The 14,426-nt window shown below is 37.9% G+C and overlaps 1 protein-coding gene across 3 annotated transcripts in view; it reads left to right on the plus strand.

Moving 5' to 3' along the window:
* The window catches only part of megf11 (multiple EGF-like-domains 11), a 109,553-nt gene that overhangs the window by 27,937 nt on the left and 67,190 nt on the right, over positions 1-14,426 (plus strand). For all 3 annotated transcript variants that reach the window (XM_057347593.1, XM_057347595.1, XM_057347594.1), the window contains exon 6: positions 12,004-12,096. In XM_057347593.1, the coding sequence (XP_057203576.1) occupies positions 12,004-12,096 (93 nt within the window). The remainder of the gene's footprint in view (positions 1-12,003; positions 12,097-14,426) is intronic.

The following is a 14,426-nucleotide window of genomic DNA, read 5'->3' on the forward strand; positions in this document are numbered from 1 at the left end:
TGCGCGCGAACCAGACTGACCCCGCACTTTTACCCTTTTATCTGCGCCTTATGAAAAAAACCCTGTCGTTGAATTTCTTTTCACAAGCCATTTTAATAAAGGTGATTGTGACATCGCACATGAGGCTTTGACTTGCTAGTAAACATTTATTCCACTTTGTAGAAAATATCAATATACGTATTGGATATCGCCTTTCATCAAAAAAATACAGAGATATGAATTATGGTCAATATCGCCCAGCACTAGTTTCAGCCATGTGTTCCCAGTGTAAATGTGTACACTCCCTGGGGAAATAGTGAAGAATTTCTGGAAAAATGTCACACTGATTTCAGACAGAAAAGATTTGAGATGTAACAATATAACAACAATTATACCTATATTTGCATCCACACCAGCAGACGATAACATTACGTTAATTCTAAACTCGCACGATGCAGTAGGCTACTAACGTTACTGTCACACAATGTATAGTTAACCTAAATGTGGTGTAATATGTGTTTATATTTACTCTGAAATTTGTAGTAATGACCATTTTAGAGAGAGAGTAACTTCGGGCAGAGTTTTGGTCGGCCGTTATCCTTCTTTGTGAAAATGAAAGTAAACTTTTAAATATTAGTTCAGTACAGAAAAAAAACAGCCCATCAGCGTCTTAATCTTTATTTGTGTTAAATACAACAAACACAGTAACTTACAGCTTTTGCTTTACGACTTCATTGCTGAAAACATCTTTCCTTTAAAATGTCACTGTTTAAGCTGCTCTCTGAAGGCTGAAGGTGCGCTCATCACATCACAGGGTCGCAAAGCATATCTTGCCAGCTTGATTTTTAATAGTTATAACTTGATTATTGTTTACCGTTATAGTGTGAACGTCCATTAAAGCTGGGTATACTGTATATCTCTCTGTTTACTATTACAATAATTAAAAAGGTATTTTTTTCATATTCATCACCGAAGCTCTACTACGCCAGGTTTGTCGGACTGGTTTGTTTGTCACATTTTCACTTCTTTGCCAAAGAACATAATGTATTTAGGAAACACGCTCTTTTGTTACTGCACACTTAATGTACAAACGAAAAAAAAATATATATATATATAAATAAAATAATAGGGGGTATGTAATTGTTGGACACTAAAAGGTTTCCAGGACTGTTGTCCTTTCATGTGCATTGAGTTAGATAATTATTTTATGCCTGGTTTCACAGACCATGCTTGAGGCTAATCCCGGACTAAAATGCAAGTTTAAGCTGTCTTTACTGAAAATACCTTGCAATGACATATCTTAAAATATGTAGATGCCATTGTTTTGTCTCAAGATTCACACCAGTAATGTTTTTTTCTAAGGCATTTAAAAAAAGGCTACTTAAATATCCTAATTTAACTAAAGCCTAGTGCTGTCTTAATCTAAACCTTGTCTGTGAAACCAGGCCTTCAGGGCAGAAAATAAGGCCTTGTCCTCATTCATTCATACTAGTCATACATGACTAACATCTGACAATGTCTCTGTAAAAGAATTATAGTAAGAAACTTGCTTTTATGGTGCATTCTGGGATTTCTAGAAAGCCTATGTTTCAATGCACTGGAGCAATTTTGACAATGACACAGTTTTGGAAATGGCTGACTCCCCGGGCATCACACTCCCTCCTGAACTAGACCTGATTGAGACACACTATTGTATTCACACCCATCGTGTTCCTATTGTCCCTTTTCATGCATTCTATGAGAACTGTGAAGTGATGATGTGAGAACTCAAGTGCAGTTTAGTTAACAATGTGAACAAAAACTAGATGAAACCAAAGAAGAACAAAATCATAGTATACTTATAACATAAGTATATTGAGTTGGGCCCAAAAAGTCATTCCTATTCAAGATTTTTTTGCTTTAATTCTACTATAAGTTGATAGTTTACCCAGCTTCATGTCACGCTTATCCATATGATTTATTTCTAATTTGGAAAACAAGAGAGAAAGTTTTGAGGAATGCAGACACTATTCATACCATGGAAACTATTTATACCAAGTGAACTGGGACTGAGGCTGTCAGTCAATATTTTACTTCAACACTCTTCAAACTTTTCTCTTGTTATTCACATTAAAGAAATGTTGTGCAAGTTACCAACTTGTTCTGATTCATTAAACAATGACTAAATTGCCGAGGGGTATAAATTCAAGAAATCTAATGACTAAAGCCCAAAATAACTGAATCCCTTACATATTCCCTGTATTGGTTATTGTGTAGGCCAGACTCATTATCCTCTAATGTGCTATAATCACAAGTGAGTGAATTCTATCAGTCCTATCAGACCTTTGCTCGCATGGTTCAGCGGTTGTTTGACAATATGCAAAAACCTCAGCATGAAAGGACCTCGCACAGGACCGTGTCAAGGTGATGATGTAAATGACAGTCTTACCAAGCTCCAGGGAGGGGATAAAAATCAACACACGTAGCATAACGGCAAATGGGATTTGATGCCCTCACAGCTACTCTGTGTTATTAACAAGAGGTGGGACGAGCTTTCTGATGGATGTCTGTTCAGTGTGGTCCTAGGTGGACAGTTTTTCTTTTGCCTGTAGGATTAAGTACTGTAACGGGGGCTGCATTGCCAAAAACTGCATAAGACCTGATGAAGCCTGCGGTCGTATTTTCATGCTCTGCATGCGCGAGGTTATGATTAAAAGAGAAGCAAATGTATTCCGTCCCAAGTCTATGTCCACTCTTAAAGCATTCTGACGTTAATAAGCGTTATGTCGTGTAATCCTTCTCACTGTGCATCTTAATTGGACCTCTGTGAAAATGTAAGAAATTAACAGCCTACATTAAGTCCTTATATGGGCCACTGTGATATCTAGCTCTGCAGGAATCATAAAACTTCTCCTCAGTTTAATAATATGAAGAAAAGAGGATAAGCCGCAGACAGCGCGGATGACTGAGATGCCGATTGCAAACTTGTGATGCTTTTATATGAAGTCATACTAATTCATAATTGATTTCATTGTAACTTTGCTGTATCAAAGAGAATTTCACTCATTATCGTGAAGCGAGACATTGAGACCCAGATGTTGTACCGCCATTGTCATGTCAAGGACCAAACGGTCTTTGTGTTTGAAATAGTCTTTTATTTAAAAGGGTTCCTACGCGTTTTGGAAAAGTATGGATTTTTATTTGATTGTTTCCAGGTCTGGATTAGTATGGAAAAAAGGAAATTGAGTATGGAGAAAAATTTTATTTTTCTAAAATATAAAATTACGTTTTCTGATAATAAATGTATTTTTATGAAGTTAGGAGCATGTTTCGAACGCTACCAAAAGATCGGCGCTAGACCAAATCTGCTGGAGGACGGTTTGCTGTGATTGGATGTTACGCAGTAGGCAGCAACAGAGCCATTGAGAGAGAGAGTTGCGTCAACTCCGTTGACTCCAATGGAAAAGTTTTTTTCACAGCAATGGTGGTTCATGGAGCCTCTCAATAGTTCCCGGAAGTTACTAGTATCGCATGGAGCTGCAGCAAAACAGACCGAATACTTTCTCCCTCTTTCCAGAGCGCTCGGGAGTTTGCACTCCCAATTTGAACGGCCTTGTCTCGTGTCAACATTTAAATAACGAACCTGACCAAACAGCCGATTGTAATATCCAATAATGCAAACTACAAAAAAAGACAAAAACATGACCAGACCTTCACTAGTTCATCCTAAACTGCATGCACTTTGCGTTTATAGGTTGTGGTTAGCCTATTAAAACAACAATATTATTTTCAAATATTTCAAATGCATCAATGAATTATTGTTCTTTAATTCTCTTTCTATATTATTATAACACTTTTTTAATAAAATAAAACAAGTGTCTGCAACTTTTATAATTTGATGTCTATGTCTGTAGCTGCACAAAAAGTCAAAGGAATAGCGCTTACATTTGTCATTCCAAACCCAAATGCTCTTGAAAGATTGATTGTATTTCAGTCTGGTAATATTTGTATAAAAATATTAATTGGCCATGTGTTTATCATTGATAAACATAAAAGACATACATGACTTTAGCTATTGTTATCTAATTTGCACTCAGTTGTTCTAAATTGCACATATGTAGCTCAAGAAAATCTTTTTGGGGGGGGCAAACTCAGTTTTTGGACCTCGGTATTTCTAAAATCCTGCATACAGCCCGGATTGAACGTTGTCAAATTTTGACAGAAGCCAAGTTAATGAATTTTTGTTCTCTTCAAGTTCATTAATTAATTATTTTTCAACAATCCTTCTGTTGCTTTGGGTTGAAGGTTTACAGTTATTTAATTTGACAAATGATTAACATTGCACTAAATTCCAATTATAAAATATTGTGCATTGAACATGTCTTGGTTTGGTGTTAATTAATTTGTATGAGGTATAGCTATAACAGTCCACTGATTATTTGGCAAAATATTATAATAATATACATGTGAACAGTCAATATGGGCCAACATTTCTAAAGAATGCTTTCAGCACCTTGTTGAATCAATGCCACGTAGAATTAAGGCAGTTCTGAAGGCGAAAGGGGGTCAAACACCGTATTAGTATGGTGTTCCTAATAATCCTTTAGGTGAGTGTATATCCCATAGCCTATATAATCACAGGACAAGTAAAGGCTGCTGTTAAAGAAAGAAACTAGTTCACCTAAAAAAGAAAAGTCTACCATCACTAACACATTCTCACTTAAAATTTCACCATCATAAATTATGTAAATATTTGGGAAGACAAAATAGGCTGTTTAACGATTAATCACGATTAATCGCATCCAGAATAAACGTTTGTGCTTACATAATATACGTCTGTAAACTGTGCGTATTCATTTTGTATTTATAAACACATACTCTTACATGTATATATTTAAGAAAAATATAAAAATGAAATATGATATATGATATATATATTGTGCAAATATTTCCTAAATATATACAAGTATGTGTATGTGTTTATAAATACAAAATAAATATGCACAGTCCACATACATATATTATGTAAACACTCTGGATGCGATTAATTGCGATTAATCGTTTAACAGTCGTATGGCGAGTACATTTTGATTTTTGAGTGAAGCTTAAGCATGACATTTATGTATAAAATGATGATTCCAACATTAAGGAAACAATTTTCAATCAAAATGCTGTTGTATGTGAATAAAGAAGCGCTATTCTTACAATATAGTCCCTGGCACATAACAGATGACCTATGCTATGCAGTGATATACACAGACGTTACTAGCTAGGTGAACAAATATTTTATTTCAAAGCTTTGATTGACCAATAGTACATTTTATCATGGCTGACATCCTCCACTGACCAATCAGCTTTCAAAACCTCGCTGACCTATTGTTTTTAATAAAAAAAATTAATAAAAAAAAATATATATAATGTGTCAAACGATATGTCATTAACGTGTTTTGTCAAACACCTCACAATTCAGTTTAACCAGCCACTGACTGTGCTGGTAAAGCAATGTGGGGAATTGCACAGAGCACAAATTCTTTTGGCTTTATTTGTGCCGTCACCTGATTTGCATTGCATGATTCATTTAGTGACGGTGCTTAAACAACGCAGGCGTGTCAGCAGAAATAAAACTAATTCCTTAATAACTGTTTGTCGCTTTTGACTGAAAATTTGAGCAGTAAGGACCTAAAAAAAAGAGAGACATTGAGTGCAAACCTCAACTTGTAGATCAACAGCTTGTTCACCAAATGTTGTCTTTTTTTAGTGACTAAAGGTCAGTGGTAGAAAGAAGAAGGTTTCAACAATGACTTTAAGTAACAAGAATTTTTCTAGGGTTGAATAAGAGTGACCATGGTCTGTTGAAGATAAAGATGATCTCATGTTTTTGTCCTTATTGAGTGGGATTGAGGCCAGCTCTATCTGTAGCCTGAAGGCACCGCTAACAGCCATGGGATTAGGTGCAGCTGGGATAGGGATCAGTTTTGACATTGTCTGAGTGGAGGGAGGCAATGACTATAATCAATAATATTCTCATTACTGCACAATAGCTGAAACAATTTCATGTTAACAGTTGTTGTTGCTGCAATGAAACCGTGCCATCTGTGGAGAAAATGTAAGCATAGTTTTTCCCTCAGTGACCTCAGCCAGTGAACCTCTTGGCTCTACATAGTTGATGAAACCAGGCTTTGTAAAACTCTGGCTAAGATCTGATTAGATGAGCCGTGTTTGTCCAGACATACTGTATATACACACACGCGTGACCGCACATCAATTGATTCTGTACAGTGTTATTGTATATTGCTAAATTGCTCAGGCAATACCTGTAGCCAAAGGCTATTGAAGATTATAATTGTTTTTATTTGGGATGCACCGAAATTTCGGTCGCCGGAAATTTTCGGTCAAAAATGGCATTATGCGTTTTTAAGCAATCTGAAACGCAACCACCTCTTTACATATAGATGTAAATGATCAGCGGATTGATCTGTCTGTAACTGATGATGTAGTTTTCAGTTGCTCTTGGACTGTCATGTGGCACGTGCTGCATTGAAGCGCATTTTAAACCCACTCACATGACATGACTCACTGCCACTGTTTTGCCTGTTGTTTTCATTTAAATGATTGTGTACCATATATAAACTCTTTGTATTATCGAGTGCTGAATTTGTAACTTGACTAGTAATATGCATTTAATAGTTATAAAATAATTCTAGAACTTGATATTATTTAGATAATTGGTGAAAAAGGTAAAAATCTATTCTGCTGCAAAGAAATAAAGAATAATACACGGTATTTATGGTTTAAAATGTTATGTCCAATTGTGGTGTTTTTAGTGGGTTAAACTAATATTAATAAAGTTATGTAGAGTTTTAAAAAAAGATTAATTTTCTGTTTCGGTGCAGAATTTTCATTTCGGTGCATCACTAGTTTTTATGATTAATTATTGATGACGATTATACATTTTTAGTTTCGATTTTTGAGAACTAGAAAATAGCAGAAAATTGTTAGAATTCTTGGTAGATAGATATTGAGTAAAAAATTCATTATTAACATTAATAGCTCTAATTATATTTTTCCTTTTCTTATGATATATTTTCATCACATAGACATTTTTCAGTTTGACCATTGTTGACCTTTGACCAGCAAATTAAATAAGGTGTATGTTCTAGTACTCCACTTATATTGTGATGTGTCGATCTGCAGGTAGTTCTTTTCGCTGTCTGCGCTCTTGTGAATAATCCTCCTGCTTTCACTGGCAGGATTAAGAGCTTTGTAGAACTACTGTAGTTATGTTCACCACAAGAAGAAGGTATTCAAATAATTTTCATTACATGTATATTGATCTTTGCCTTATTCTTCCATTTGAGCCCCTCTGATTTTATCCTCTCGTATGCCTTTTATCAGCTGCTTTTTGTATTATCACTCTCTCAGGTGCAATATTAGCCATTTGGTAAAGTCATTAATGGCTTCGACCAGTACAGTTTGATTGCGATTGAACTATGTGTTCAGCCACGTGTGTTTAAACCTGGGTGCGCATCAGCAATCCCAACTGTGTCAGTGAGCGTCTATAGGACTGCGTGAGTGTAGCAGCTGGTTGGCCTTCAAAAATTAAAAGATTTCTTAATAATTTGGTGCTTGAAAGCAGCTGTGTTTTTCAAGTGTGGGTTGTGCGTTAAAGTTGAGGCAGATCTTGCACATAATATACTGAGATGAAATGACTTTACTTTGCAGAATGAATCCTACACGGAGCCAAATCATTTCATACCATCTGGTCAGAAGACTCTCAAATATTTAGTAATGCAGTATTGATGAAGCTATATACATGCTGTGACTTATTGCTGGAGATGCTCTAATAAAGTCCTGTGCACCAGTCTGAAGAAGTTTTGAATTTAATGATGGGTTTAGTGATTACATAGAGAATGTGATGCTGACGTGACGTGCTGAGCTGGCGTGACGCCCTATGTTGCATGTTGCAGTGGTGCCACCATCTTGGGAGGATCATACTCCACTGCTCTTATTGTTTTGATATGTACCATTACTTGTTTTGGTTGATATATGGAGAAATCGAAAGTGAAAGAACCAGGGGCTTTTCTGAACAACTCTGCGTAATGCTATTGCAGTTTTTAACATAGCAAGACCGACCTACCATAGTTATATTTCCTTAAAAACCAAGAAAAACGAAACACTTCCATGAACGCACTAGCAGTGATCCTCCCAAGATGCCACAACATTCAACACGGCGTGACGTAGCTTCACATTCTCTATTGCGTTTTGTCAGCATTTGATTTCAGTTTTTCCAAGTGCATATGTTAGGATATAAAAAATGGAACAACTTCTGGGCTTTTAATTTGATTGATTGACTGATTGTCAAGAAGCATGTTTAAATCTGAATATTCAGTATAATAATGCATAACAATTACAATTAGCCCCATTGTTACATGGTATGATAACGTCACTGTGTAATGAGTTAGATTAGCCTTTTATCAAAATGAAAGCCTTCATTTTTCACCCGAGCCGGCAGACATAGACTTTTTGTGTAGAAGGAGGAAGATTCACTGAATTTTAATTAAAACGCAGGACCTATTTTCTCAAGCGTTATAGACACGTACGTCAATTCAGCTCTAGGGACAAGGTGCGTTTTATCCTTTCACCTACAATACACTACATAAATTAATTTTAATTTCCTGAAAAGATGTGACAAATTATCATTTCTTCTCTGCTGTCTGATCAGAAATCGCTGATTATAACAAAAATCAATTATTTCGTCACAAAGTTTTGTAACCTTGCCTCTGCGGCGTTGCATAGCTACATTGATTTCAGGAAGTCAAATTGATGTCTTTGTCAGCACAAAACACTAAGGGTTTTGTTTTTTCGTAAGCTGGAAGAGAACTGGCACGTTTGAATATCAGGTTCTCAGGTCCTGTGTAAATCCATACTGCATTATTTGCCAGTGGCAGGTTTAGCATTTTCTGTGTGTGGAGCATTTCTGCAGTAAGCAACATCCTCTGGGTATTCGGGATTCTCCCGTCCCCCATCTCATTCCTGTGCTTGTGCAGTGAGGGGCTGGTCGAAGGCTGAATGAGTGATAATCTATAGCCATGCTGGCCAGGAATGGGGGCAAGTCCTCTTCATCCTTTACCCACTGCCGCCAGCTTTAGAGAGTGCCAGCATCAAAACAAGCAGGCGTATTAATTCACTTTTATGAGCATCGTTCATTTGTATACACAATATTTGTTATATCCGTTCCGAAAGGCTGCACCTAAGCCAAACAAAACAGCACTGTGTTATTGTCTTCATACAACATTTATAAGGAACTTTATGCATTCTGATGTACTGTGTACTAAATGCATAAAATCTTATATATTTTTAAAACATCCCTTGCATCAGAAATTCATTTGCACCCCTTCCCTAAAGTAAAAATCTGTGTAAAAATAAAGAATAAAAAAGATGATCATAAGCAAAACATAACGTGTATGCAGCTCTCCTACTTTTACCAGAGTAAGCCTCTGTTCCCGTGGTGTTGACATTTAAGATTTGTGTCATACTTTTGGCTCCCATGAACGTGACAGAATTTGAAAAATGGTTTTGTATTGAGTGGGACTTGTGTGGTGTAAAGGCGCACACACATTAGATGGAAGTACTAAAAAATTGGAAAATACTAAAAATCTCTCTGAATTTATTTATTCAAAGAAGCTGAATTTATTAACAAACTTTGATTTTGTGTATATCAAGTTTAAAGTGATAGTTTTCTGCAAAAATGTAAATTCTGTCATCATTTACTCACCCTCCTGTCATTTCAAACCTGAATGACTTTCTTTCTCATGCAAAACTCCACCGTTGTTCGGTTACCAACATTCTTAAAAATATCTTCTTTTGTATTCTGCAGAAGAGAGAAAGTCATACAGGTTTGAAATGACAGGAGGGTGAGTAAATGATGAATGACAGAATTTTCATTTCTGGGTGAACTATCTCTATAAGGTTATGGATGACTTCTCTCACATTCCCAATAGAATCAATAATACATGCATTCGGTGGACAAGATAAATGGTTGGTCATCATGTTGCGTTTATCAGTTTTCTTTCAACAAAATGGATGACCAGCCTTATTACTCTGCGCTTTTGATAAAAGCATCCTAAATATATTTCATGGTCAAAGATAAGGCATCTCACACTTTTTTCTAAAAGTACATGCTCTCCTCCGCTCATACTTTGAGAGTCACTGCTGATTCCAATCAAAGTGGATTGTTCCAGAAGCTTTGGGGGCCAACTGTTTCCTTACTCAGATAAGAGCCTGTCGCTCAGAGTCCTGCTGGCCAGGTGACCTTCACTACCTCAGGCATTATTCATGCTTTACGCCTATACATCATCTCTCTAATTCATCTTTTTCACCTATCTACTGTCCTGCTGAAAAAGTCCACGTAGGTCATTATAATACTTGTCCCAATCTAAATATCTGACTGAATGCAAGGGACCAGACAGGAATACTAATGCAACGGACAATCAATTTGACGCTGTGTTGTTCAATAGGAATGATCAAGAGAACTGCACACTTCGTAAACAGCACGGAGGCTGGCCGGGGCTGCGTTCGAGCATTGTGGCAAAGTGCAGCCTGATCAAATTTGGAGGGATTTACAGCTTGTTGCCTTGCGGCTGTGGCTGCTTACGTCTGCTCGTTTTGCACAGAGCAACCAGTTCATGTGATAAACTGAGATGTTGACCAAGGAAATCGCTTGGTGCGAACGTGTTTACAGGTGCAGCTCTAAGAAAGGCTTTGGTAACAGTTGTGGTAGGGAAGCATAGGCGGACTGGGAAGCAAATTCGGCCCTGGATTTGTATGTAACGTGTGCATTGTGTTACATGCATACGTGTCCGACTTGCTAATGCCTTCGCGTTGCATGCATTCGCGTTAATAATACGTCCACCAGTCCGCCCCTAGTCGCGGCCGTGGGACGGCAGTTCTGGACTTTGACAGAATGTCCTACTGGCCCCTGGGCATAGGTGATAGCTATCTTTGGAAAATGGCCAGTCTGGTCATTGTCCGCTATATCGATACATCAGCAGACATTTGAGGGTGGCTAAATTATGCATTGCAGGAGGTTTGGGCTGCAGAAGTCTGTATGGCAGGGGTTGGCAAGTAAGTTTGGCATCTGGTCAAAAAAACAAATTCGCCGCTAGATGGCGGGCCAGAACATAGTCAAAGGATAATTTAAGAAATGAATTGATGAAAAATGCAACTACAATAGTCTACATTTAAAAATATAGTTATATAATTATTTAACGTAGCCTATTTTTTACACTCCTCACATACTAAACTGCATTTATTTTTTCCTGCTGGGGGTACGCCATTACGTTGTGTGCAGAGTGATGTTAACGTTTAAGCTAGCTAGATGGTGAGAGAAAATGGCACTATCAAAGAGTCTAAAGAGGAAAGTTGACAGCAAACATAGGGCATACAAAGAGGAATGGAACGACAACTAAGCATTCATCCTACCTAGTTTTGTGAATGCAAAGCCGGTGTGTCTTATCTGCAACGAAGTCGCTGTTTGCAAAGAATGTAATATTAGACGGCACCACGAGACGAAGCATGGCACCTTCAAAAAAAAGGGAAGCTGAATTTGCTTTGTTATTGTTCACGTGTTGGTGCTGAGGCCCCGCGATATAAGCAAACGTTTCAATACTTCACTGTTAGTTTTTTCATACCCCATATTTCATGACCGCTATTTTGGAAGTGTGTCTAGCGATCGACAGACTCCTTAGAATATCTTTCAGAACTTTTCAAATTAAAAGCTCTCGTACTTTTATTTTGAAGACAAATTCATGTGATTGTGACAGATCTATTTCAGAACCATCTGCCGGCGAAATAATCAAAATAATGCTGCTGGTGCCTGTTGCCGACCCCTGCGTATGGCATCCTGATCACATTCCCAGATTGTTTTCTTATGCAAGATTAGACCTCTTATTTTTATGGGGTACCACCAAACATCTTGTAAAGTGTATTAATAGTATACTTTTGTCATATTTAAAGCTCTCTTTTCTCTCTCTCTCTCTCTGATAGCTCGATGTTCTGAGGAGTGCGCCCATGGTCGTTGTGTATCTCCGGATACGTGTCAGTGTGAGCCGGGCTGGGGAGGACTGGACTGCTCCAGTGGTGAGTTCACTCTCTCATTAACTCTGAGAGCACAGTTCACTTCATTAAGGGCCTCTCGCTCTCACATAGTTAATGGCTGCGCCAGTCCCTAGACGCCACTGCAAATTTGCTGTGTTTCTCACTTATCCCCTTCCCTCTCATCCAGAGCCTAGCTTTACAGTGTTATGACCATGCGTGACTACTGCAAAGTAATTACCCGTAAACCTGCAAATCATGGAGGACAGATGTTTAGTGGTCTTGTGGTATAGGCCTTTTGTGGTACTGTAAAAAACAGAGCTGAAACTTACTCTTGATCTGTAAGTTTGTACATTAACTGGATACTCCACGTTTTTCCAAAATATATGTTATGCCCTAGCGAGAAACGCCTTGAAGCATCGAACAGCGCAAGAGCTCTGTCAAATCACTTGGAGCGCCAAGCAGGCCACATGAAACTAAATTACTATGACCTTCTTGGAAGGGTTTAAAGTGGTATAAAAGTGCCCCCTTGCTTTGGACAACTTATGTTCACTTTTCAGAATGCGGCGTGCTCCGTACTCTCTCCCTTTTTTAATGGAAATTATTTCTGTATCTAACAGCTTTCACAGAGAAAGCCCCGTGTATAACGTAAAGACCTAAACTAATCTAAAATGAAATTTGTTGTTGACTGTTGTCAATTTTTATTGGTTTTATTGATTAGCTGTTGTAGGTGTGGTAAATACACAACGGGTCAGGGTGATGGATGACAAACGGACAAATGAATGGATGAATAGACGGATGGGTGGGTGGAAAGCTGGGTTGATGGAATGTCTTTTTTCGTCTCAGTATTTGACGAAATGGTCTTTATCATAATTAGAATGATAAGCAGATGGTGGAATCAGTCTGCATCTGAAAATCAGACTGACTGTCATTGGTTGTTTAGGATGAATTGGTAAGGAGGCCTTTAACTCGGTGGCTTAAATGTTGGGGGACAAAATGGAAAACCATCAATATTCACTATCTAATCAACTAAATGGTGATAGCTTAAGAATCTGCCGGAAGAGAGGAAAACAGGCTAATGGTTGAGGGTGGAAGGGATATTGACTTGTTTAATATTTATGTTGGGAGGAACTTGGAGGAGGAACAACAAACTATACGTCTGTAGTGTCCAAGAACTAGGAAAGCAGACCTTTTGATCTTTGACCATAGATGGGTAGTTAACAAATACACCGTAAATATCCCAGCAAAAATGTAGAAAAAACTAGAATTGATCTTTTGTATTATGATTATTTGTATTAATAATATTAATTATTTGTATTAATAAAATATATTATTAACAGTTCGTTTTCTAAATTTTGGTCACAGCATAGGACACATGCACTGCATTTTTACTACCCAAGTAGTATTAGCATGTGTCTAAATGTAAATGTAAATGTAGCATGTTGTTGTTAGCAGTTAGCATGTGCGTGCGAAGCGTCAAATGATCAAAATATTTTTTTCTAAAGCAATGATAAGTTACGTTGACTTGGACATCTGAAATCTCTGAAAGATCTGAAATCCCTATGTCACATTGTGCTGATGTTTCACGTTCAGTGTGAACAGACAAATTGCTTATCGCTGAAAACTTGTCACATCACGCCTGTAAGAACACGCTCCTTTCTGTCCCGGTTAGTCAATGATGTACAGCCATTGTCAATAAACATGACATCAGACATGCTGATTTTCTGATTCAAGACGCATGTTTTGACCCACTTTGTTACATTTTCCAGTGCGTCTGTACCACTTGGTTGTAGCTCACTAACTGCCACATATTTACCAGTGAATGATGGACGCAGAAGGCTGCGTATGGATCTATGGGCATTTTCATTAACAAAGGAGCCATTTCATGATTACCAACAGTCTGTAAATCACCAGTTTTCCGAGGAACCGTCCACAGCAGAGGAGGCGCAGCCACGGACGACGCTAATGACTCTGATTTCCTAGAGCACAATCCACTTGCAGACCTTAACAAGGGTCCTCAGAGGGGGGCAGAGGAGAGGAACCCACCTCTCATGCTTACACCCGCCCAGCCTGACGGGTGTCTCTGGACGTTCGTCTGAGCAGGTGCTGTTCTGTACTAATCCACCTTATTAAAACAGACCTGGTGATTGAGACCGAGGCATTATTCATAACTTTTTTATTTCCATTCCGGGCGTTAAGCCAGGCTTTTTCATTTATGAGCTTTCATCTGTAGAAATGAGGAATGAGAGCCAATTTTTAAATTAAATCTGACCTCTTTTTTCACTCGTACATAAATGGTGCATCATTTTTTTTTGCCATTCATGGTGGTCAATTTCTCTCTCTCTCATGGATGAGGGGTGGGAAGCTCGGTGGAT

Source organism: Triplophysa rosa, linkage group LG12, assembly GCF_024868665.1.
Source record: "Triplophysa rosa linkage group LG12, Trosa_1v2, whole genome shotgun sequence".
NCBI classification, from domain to species: domain Eukaryota; kingdom Metazoa; phylum Chordata; class Actinopteri; order Cypriniformes; family Nemacheilidae; genus Triplophysa; species Triplophysa rosa.